Below are 9,587 nucleotides of genomic sequence, written 5' to 3'. Positions count from 1 at the left end.
GCATATGCAGATTAGTCTTGCATCAAGTTGAACGTACACACCAAGTGCACTTTCGGCGTTCCCCAAAACAGACATGTTACAGAACACTTCCGGATGATGGAGCCATTTCCCCTGGGTGCAGATATTAACTTCTGAAAAAAACTACCAGCCAGATTTTTTTTTTATTCCCCCTGGAATCACTGACACAGCAAGGTCCACCCAGAACAAGAACTCTACCCAACACTCCAGGTAGCTGCCCAATGATTGATGAAAACCACAAATATGCCACTGCGAACTGAACTCAGACCATCAATTAGAAGGGGAAGGCCAGCAAAGTAACAGGAAAAATATTTCATAACCGTACATCAATAAAGTTATACTGTTGATATTTGCTTATGCTATCGCCTAACTATTGGCAACTAAAAAAACAAAAAACTGTTAGACAGCATAGGATAAACCCACAATCCGAATACTTCAGCTTTTTGCTGTGTCCTCAGTAGAGTGAATGTTTTCAAAGAACAGAAGACCTCCATTCTCCTAAAGCAGGGCTATGCAACTAGCGGACCTCCAGCTGTTGCAGAACTACAAGTCCCATGAGCCATAGCAAGACTCAGACAGCCAAAGGCAGAGGCATGAGGGGACTTGTAGTTTTGCAACAGCTGGAGGTCCGCTAATTGCATATCTCTGTCCTAAGGAGACACGCAGCGCAAATGGGCAAGTCTCAATCAATGAGTTAGTGTCTTCAGCTAATCCATAGCCATCTGTCCTTTGTCATATTAAAAGGTTTCATATAGAAACAGTATAGCTATATAGTTGTCATTCAATATTTTCCTTTGACAGATGTTACAACTTGTCTAAAAATGTAAGAACATCAAGCAAAAGACTATGTTAGCTCCGTATGTATATTTATTGAACAATTGTTTTTATTTTTTGTATGAATTTGTGCTATTGGGAAATTTTCAGCACCCTTCTAAATTAAAATCCCCATCATCACACACGCCAGCTGAAACGAATACCGACAACCTGGGAAATCTGGAATTTTGAAGCTGGAGAGAAGAGGTTAACAGGCACAAAACTCCTGTTACTTGGTGCCATATTACATGCACTGGGGGCAGTGACCACTGTAGTTAGCATTTTTTTTTTTTTGTTTCTTTGGTTGCTGTGTTCAAGGTTTTCACCTGCTGTTATAATGGCTTTTACACAACCCCTTGCACTTTGCAAATAGCAGCATAAAACACATACCTATGCACAAACAAGAATCTGTATATAGACAACTGTTCGTCTTAATACAAAAAAAAAAAAAAAAAGAAGAGGAACTGATATTAATATCCAATGTTTCAGACTTCAAAAAGGACACTGCCTAAGATGATTAAGAGTACAGATTCTCCACAAGGTCTTTGAAGCTTGTATGAAAATGAGGTCTACTCTACCAAGAAACAGCACATACCAGCATGTAGTAAAGCTGCAGTGTATGCTCTGGGCATTTTGTATAAACCATCGTAGCACAAAATACACATAATAGGGAGGTCTGTTGAAGAGCATTTTCAGCACACATCACAGGTGAAGCATTTTTTAACCATTTAAATTGTGCACCGACAATTGCTTTAGGTTGATCATAAAATATAAGGTGACTTAAGGTAACACACAAAAAACATGTATTTTATGTTTTATGTATATTAAAATAGACAAAGGAACCATACATACAAAAATCAAAAAGACAAATTAAAAAAAAAAAAAAAAGAAATACTGAAGAACAAATATTGAACAGAACTGGGAAAAAAAAAAATACATATAAAGCTTTTGCAAGATCAACAAGAAAAGACAGGTGGTACTGGAACACAGAACAAGCAGTGCTCTGCATGACCTTCAAGTTTTTTTTTCTTTACACACAAGAAAAGGCACCACTGAGGTGTAAATCTCTGCAACAATTTGTTGAAAAAAAATTTACATGCTAAACCTCAAATGTGGTCAGAATGCAGATATGAACTGTAGTATTGAAAGTATAACTAAAATACTCCAATCTTTCTTCCACTGTCAAATCAACATCAAAACCTTTTCAACGCTTACAGAATATGGTAAATTTAACATGCACGCTTGACATAAAAAGTGACATTAAAGTTATGAAGAAAAAAAAAAAAAAAGATACACAAGATAAAAGCTCTGAAGCCAAGAATGTTGCACCAAAGTCCACTGCGTGAATAAATGCTTGTTTGGTGCACAGATAAGTAAAACAAATCATTACACTTCTGTACAAGCACCTCAAAATAAGTGCATGATCCCTTGCGTAGAAGGAAGGGAAAAAAAAGTTCATAACTCACAACATACATGTCCAGAGCTATATTGCTTGCCATTCATCCAATGAAGACCGAATATGGAAGATTGGAGCATTGTGTCTGATCACATTAAATCATGAAAATGGCTTGAACACAACAAACATTAGGAGTGTAGTATGATTGCTGCATTGTCTGCTGCTTATTCATATTTTATTGCAACACTGGCCACACCAGAACAGAAATGAACATCTAACAGTGCCAAGTAATAAAAGGGATTAATAAAAAAATATTTCATTTTTCTTCTAGCCTGCTTGCACAAAATATCCCTGCCAGAGCAGGTTCTAGTGGGTCTGCGCAAGTCCAATTTCAAGTTGTAGATGCCAGTGATTTAAGAGGGTGCTTCGACACCCCTAACTTACAAATGCCCATAAATCTTGCACAATGCCCCTTCTTTGTAGTGTCTTCTGTTAGTCTTTTCTCTCTAGTTTTGCCACGTTGTCCCTTCTCCTGAGGAACTAGCAATAGCACATCCAGCCAACATGAAGCAGAAGGAAAGAAATTAACATGACTTTGGACTGCGATTTCTTGTGCTGGAAGCTTGGCCATAGTGCACGACAGGGGGAACTAAAAGCTTAGCTTGAGTCTTTATTTACCAAAGAAAAAAAAAAAAAACACAACAATGGCAAGTCATCACACAGTACTCAACTAGTAGGCACCAGTGGCAAGAGCAGGGTCTGGAGACTTAGCATTTCAAATGTTATCTCAGGTAACATGATGGAGCACATGGAGAAGCAAAACAAGTGTGTATACAGTTGCCAAAGTGCATTTATATTTCCTCCACACCATGAGCAAAGATCATAACCAGGCCAGGCTCCAGCACCATGTCCTCTCCCATATGTTGGTTCTCACAGGCCATAACCACAACAGCCTGCTTTCCTGGAATCCGCTTTGCCACATAGTTCTCGTAATACCTCCGGTTCATCTGTCGTGTCTCAAGTGTAGCTAGACCCTGCGGCCAGTTGCGCTCATGGGCATTTTCTATAAGCTCATTCACAATGGATGCTGGGCAGCCACTTTCTACTAGTGAGCGTTTGATGACAGCTTGTAACACAGCGTCTGGCGTTGAGATCATTCCACCCCACCGAGTCACACGTGCAGGTTGTAAAGAGTTTACCCACCTGTGTGGGAGAATGTAATCATTACACAAGTCAGACAATCATTTAAAGCCCTTACATTCCCTAACACATACAAGTCATGTGACAGATTCAAGCACTACTTGCAATGAAACAATGAAGGCGTTTACTAGAGACAACTATGAAGTGATTCATAAGAACAACATACTTGCTGGTCCTGATTTAGCAACCTGCCCATCTATGGTTAACATTATGCGCTGTAGTCTTGAGGATTTGACCACATTTAAACAAAATCTGCGTTGCAAAATCAACACCCAAGGTAGAGGGGTGGTTTCCTTCCTGATCATGTCTTACACTCGCCTAATCTGAGTTCATCCAGATCCAGGGGAGAAAAAACCCCCAAAAAACTGAATATAGGATTTTTATAACAGCTTACCTGTAAAATCCTTTTCTTGGAGTACATCATAGGACACAGAGCCTTAAGTAATTACTTAATGGATTATGGGCCAGCTTCAGGTGTTGACACTGGTTATACCCAATTAAGGATGTTCACTCCCTATATAACCCCTCCTCCTTCCAGGAGCACATGGATTTAAGTATATTGCTTTGCTACAAAAACTCAAAGAGGGAAGGGACCTCTGTGTCCCATGATGTACTCCAAGAAAAGGATTTTACAGGTAAGCTGTTATAAAAATCCTATTTTCTTTATCGTACATCATGGGACACGGAGGCGTAATTACTTAATGGGATGTCCCATAGCAATGCTACTTGAGGGGAGGGAGGAGAGACAACCCACAGGTTATCCCCAGACTTGATTTATACTGCTGCCTGCAGCACACAAAGGCAATCTCATACCTCCTTACATCCACCTGATAACATTTTTGTATGCATTGAAGACAAAGTTGCAGCCTTACAAATGTGAGCCATGGAGGCCTGGTAACACACTGCCCAAGAAGCACCAACCACCCTGTTAGAGTGCACCTCAACTTGAAAAAGAGATCATACCCCTTAATTATAAGTTTGAATTATAACTTCCCAAATTCACTTAGCAGCAGTGGATTTCCACGCTGCCTGTCCCTTCTTAGCCCCTGTAAACACGATTGGAGATTTCGACAACCAAATCCGTCGGATCTTGTCCGAAACTGTTGCATACACACGGTCGGACAAAGTTGTCGAAAAATCAGATCTTTCAGAACGCGATGACGTAATTTCGTTACGATGGGACTACATTCAGGCTAGTAGCCAATAGCTTTGATGTAGGAATTTGATTTGAGCATGCGTGGCACTTGGTCCGATCAAAATTCTCTACACATGATCGGAGTATGTCCGATCGGACCAGTTTGTCGGAAAATATTTCAAACAAGTTGGAAAATTGGGTCCGACTGATATTCCGATGGAATCAGTCCGATGCATACCACACACAGTTGGATTATCCGACAACACTGTCCGATAGGACACATTCCGACGGATTCTCCGACCGTGTGTACAAGGGCTTAGGATACTCTGGCAGAATACATAAGACATCAGTCTTAAGAATCTGAGAAGCGGTCTTTAAATATAGATTCTCAATGCCCTCACCACATCAAGACAATGTGTATACATGGTTTTGGAAAAATGATGGCAAGACAATATCTTAGTTCGGGTGAAAACCTGAAACCACTTTTGGCAAAAGCCTGGACAAGGGCACAACACCACTCCATCTTCATGAATAATCAAATATGGCTCTTTACAAGAAAGAGCAGCTAGTTCTGAAACCCTCATTGCTGAGGATATAGCAACCAAAAATATCAGCTTCCTTGTCAGGACTATACTATAATGCTGTATTGGTTAAAATGGCTGTTTTTGTAACACTGACAAAACTAAAGTCAAGTCCCAAAGGGCTTAAAGGTGATATAACCGGCGGAGTAATCCACATCACCCCTTGTATAAAACCCCAGACTAAGCATGCGGTTTTTGAAAAAATAAAATAAAAAAAAAAAACATCGATAAGGCTGAGACTTGGCCCTTAATAGTACTCAAGGCCAACTCCATCTCTATTCCTAATTGTAGAAAGGCAAGAATTCTGCCTATGATATCTCCAAGGGTGTCAACCCTTGGATTGACACCAGGAAACATAAGCCTTCCAGAATCTATAATGTGTAGTTCTGGAAGTTGGTTTCCTTGTATTAATCCGATATAATTGCCCCGGAAAGCCCACGTTTCCTCAGAATGTGGGTTTCAATAGCCAGGCCGTTAAATTTAGTGTTCATAAAGTAGGATGAAATATCTGCCCTAGTGAAAGCAGGTCTGGGACCATGGATCTTCCACTGCCATCTTTACAATTTCTGCATACCAGGACCTTCTAGGCTATGCTAGTGCTGCCAGAATTACTGGTTTTCTTTCCAGCTCAAGCCTGCAAAGAAGTCAAGGCAGCAATTGAATAGGGGGAAATGCATAGATCAGTGAAAGCTGATCCCACGGTATCACCAACGCATCTGTTCTGCATGCAAATAGTCAGCTTTGTGTCCACAACAAAGAATCTATGTTGAACTGGACGTTAGAAGATCTACGTCTGAAGATCTACGTCTGGAGTCCCTCATATATGACAAACAGACCGAGACTATGTCCTGGTGAAGAAACCATTCCTCCTGGGAATAGCTGCTGGTGATTTAAAGCGGGATTCCGCTGACCTTTTTTCCTGTGTCATTGTAATTCGTTTGTCATGCAATTCTAGTACTACTTGTAGTTTTATTCTCCCCGGCTTGCCAATTTCTTGCTCAAAAGTTATAAAACTTCCTCCCCATTTTGCTTTTGGGCAACTGAAGCCCACAAGCATTTAGTTCCCGGGATGCGGTGAATGCTGTGCTCCCAGCATTCACCGCTCGATCCTGCGCATGCTCATTGACACCAGCGAGCAGCGCCGTAAGATTTCGGGTTGCCATCACAACGGGCGGCATTGGAAGTTTCCCGCCCTGTTGTGATGGCAACCAAATAATTACTTGCCTGCCCACTTCTAAAATGGCTTTTTCGGACATGCACTCGTCACGTAACCGGCATCTTGGTTCCGAAATCTCACAAGATTTCGGGATGACGCCGTTGCCCACTGATTCCTGGGAAGACTAACAAAGCTCCCAGGGGGCTTTGCGAGGCCTGGGAAAGGCGATCAACACGCCTACTCCCACGGGAAGAAAGCCGGAAGTCAGGAAACTCATTACTACTAAAAAGGCAATTACGGCATTATTTTTTTTTAAAGGTCATTTGAGCATCTATGGTCCTAAGGGAATTAAATTATATAAACTTGAAAAATTGAGTACAAGACCGCTTTAAGTAGTTTGCCTGCCAATTCTCTATTGCCAGAATGAAGACTGCTGATAGGCACGGAATATTTTTCTGCCGAATTTAGAATATGGTTCGCCTCTCTGCACCGTCTCTTGGTGCCCCCTTGGCGACTGATATAGGCCACAGCCATGGCACTGAAGGATTAGATCCTGACAGGACAATCTCTTAACCTGGAAGTTCAGGTCTTCAGAGCAAGATTAACTGCCCGAATTGCTAGGATGTTGATGGGCAAGGCTCTTCCGGTTCTTGACCACTGTCCTTGGACCGTTGTCTCCTCAGTACTGCTCCCCAACCTGAGGTTGGCATCTAGAGCTGAAACTAATTGATTATGAAATTAATCAATTACTATTTCCATAATCGATCGGCCAGTAACATAATGGGGGAAAAAAAAAAAAAAAGAGCCCTTTATAGTACAAAGAGCAAATCGCTACTGTAATTACTTTCATTATTCTACAGTAAAAAAACTTAACCCCTTACAGTAGTGATTATCTGCCTTTTTTCTACTATAAAAGGGCTAATTTTAGTTTTTTTAACCCCATTATGTTACTAAACGTCTTGGTTCACATCTATGTGTTTATGGTGCATTTCTGCAAAAAGCACCAATAGTTAATTGACATGGTTTCCTATGGGACATGTTCACATCAAAGGGTCAGGGAGTTTTAAATGCAAAATTTATTGGTTCAATATACTTCAATGGAGAAGCTGCAGAAAAGCATGTGTAATGCGTTTTGCAGCAATTGGAGAATTTTTAATCTGCCCCAAAAAAATGCAAATTGCAGTAAAATCACGTGCGCAAAAATCAAAAAACGCACAGCAAAAAGCACTGCAGAAACCGAACAAAAGCAAACTGCATAGGTGTGTACCAAGCCCTATGCTGGCCACACGGATCAATTTTCAGATGAGAATATTCAGACGAAAAATCTTTGTACATTCGCTGAAAGAATTTTGTTTGAAAATTTCACTTTTTAACATTCGGTTTTTAAAATGAATGTAATTTCTGAACGAAAACCAAACACTGTCTGAAAATTCCTTTGACCAAGAAGCTTTCCATTTCCAAATTTTCCAGTCACTGTGGTTGAAAATGAACATCAATTTGACCCTTTTTTTTTTTTAAAGTTATTAACCGATTAATCGAAACAATAAAATCAGCCAACTAATCGATTATGAAAATAGTTACAGCCCTACTGGCATCTGTTACCACTTTCCAGATAACAGGTCTGAAGGATCTTCCTTTCAGCAGATTCTGGTTATTAACCACCAATTGAGGCTTTGGGGCACCCTTGGGGACAGCCGCATTGGCAAGTCCAAAGCTTGGATCGTCTTGTTAGCAGATAGAATACTGTTTTGCCTACAGTCGCGAATGGAACTGGCAAAAGGGAACTGCTTCAAAAATGAAGCCACCATCCTTTCTAACAAGCTCATGCAAAGGCAAATTAAGGGATCTCCTTTCGATCTTACCATCCGCACCAATTTTATGAAGTTTTTTTTTTTTTTGCCTGGACAAGAACACACTTTTTCTGGGATGTATCTATGCTTAGACCCAAATACTCCAGCTTTTTTAGTGGGTTTTAAGGGAAACTTCACTAGGTTCAGAACACAACCCATACTTTTCCAGGTAACTGGTTGTAATGCGTACACCGATTAATCCATTAGCAATAGATCGTCTAGGTATGCCAAGGCTGTTTAAGCCCTGTGCCCTTGACATGGCTAGAGGTGGGGCTAGCACATTTGTAAACATCCGGGGTGCTGTAGCTGGCCCGAAGGCCAAGGCTATAAACTGAAATGCTGCTGTTCTACTTCAAACTGCAGAAACCTTTGGTGAGCAGGAAATATATGGACATTCAGATGGGCATCTCTGATGCCGATAAGCCCCAGAAGTTTTCCTCGATGTAGGATAAAAACTACTGACCTGATCGACTCCATAGTAAGGAGCAGATCTTCAGGAACTGATCTAGATTTTTAGATCTAGAATGGATCTGTTGAATTTCTGCATCTGTACAGGAAACGCATGAAAAAGGCAGTGGAACTATCAGCTGACTACTAGAGGTAGCTTGAAAGAGGCACGAATCTCTAAGATTTGTACCAGCCATTACTCAGATTACAAGGCTGAAAAAAAAAAGGTTCAACGCCAGTTGCCTCCTCCGCAGGAGTAATCTGTTTGGCTTTCTTCCTGATCACCTGAGGGTAACCCTTCATCCTCTACCCTCTGTTCCCTTGATAAGGAATCTAAGGTGGGGGAGGGTGATCTAACACTTCCTATCCTTGGATAGCGGATGTGGTTCAAGACGCCAATTTTCCTTCTAGACCCTGCAGGGCAGAGGAAAAACGCATTTTCAATCATGTATACAAGGGCTGAACATTTTCTCCTCTTAGAGTCCGATAGTGGAGGCAGTCACCACTGCCTAGAGGCAGCTGCCCCTGGTGTAGGGCAAGGAGTGCGTTTAAATAAAAGGACGTTTATACCTTCTTGGAAAAAATAAAAAAAAATAAGTACCCTTTCCTGCTAGAAATCATTTGGATGTATTTGACCAATTCTTCACCAATAAAAGAGGGAAACTAGTCAGATGCCTTTTTGAAAGATGCTTCGGCTGACCAACTTTTTAACCACAGGGTCCTACGCATGCGTTTTAGCACAGGCGCAAGGCGGGACCGCTTGGTGGATAGAGTCTTCTGGCGTTTATGGCAAAACATAGTGCCTTTGGTAGGAGGATTTAACAAAAAAATTCAAACTTATCTTTTGGATACTTAAGCATTTATGCATCTTTAATGATGCTGGAATCGCAGCGTCTACTCTGCTGGTACTTTTCATTCTTTGTTAATTTTTTCTCCATGATAGAGAACGGAAAAACTCTTTGGAGGGAAAAAATGCTTATCCAGATGATCC

The 9,587-nt window shown here is 41.0% G+C and overlaps 1 protein-coding gene across 4 annotated transcripts in view; it reads right to left on the bottom strand.

The window, feature by feature from the left end:
* Window positions 1–342: 342 nt before the first annotated feature.
* Window positions 343–9,587, bottom strand: part of RNF41 (ring finger protein 41) — a 131,648-nt gene continuing 122,403 nt past the window's right edge. For all 4 annotated transcript variants that reach the window (XM_077483390.1, XM_077483389.1, XM_077483391.1 and 1 more), the window contains exon 6: window positions 343–3,430. In XM_077483390.1, coding sequence (XP_077339516.1) covers window positions 3,079–3,430 — 352 coding nt within the window. In that variant the 3' untranslated portion in view covers window positions 343–3,078. The remainder of the gene's footprint in view (window positions 3,431–9,587) is intronic.

This window comes from Lithobates pipiens, unplaced genomic scaffold, assembly GCF_037356315.1.
Source record: "Lithobates pipiens isolate NorthernLeopardFrog02 unplaced genomic scaffold, aLitPip1_a1.2 Scaffold_16, whole genome shotgun sequence".
Classification (NCBI taxonomy): domain Eukaryota; kingdom Metazoa; phylum Chordata; class Amphibia; order Anura; family Ranidae; genus Lithobates; species Lithobates pipiens.
The sequence above is the reverse complement of the archived record's forward strand: the minus strand, read 5'-3'. Positions and strand labels throughout refer to the sequence as shown.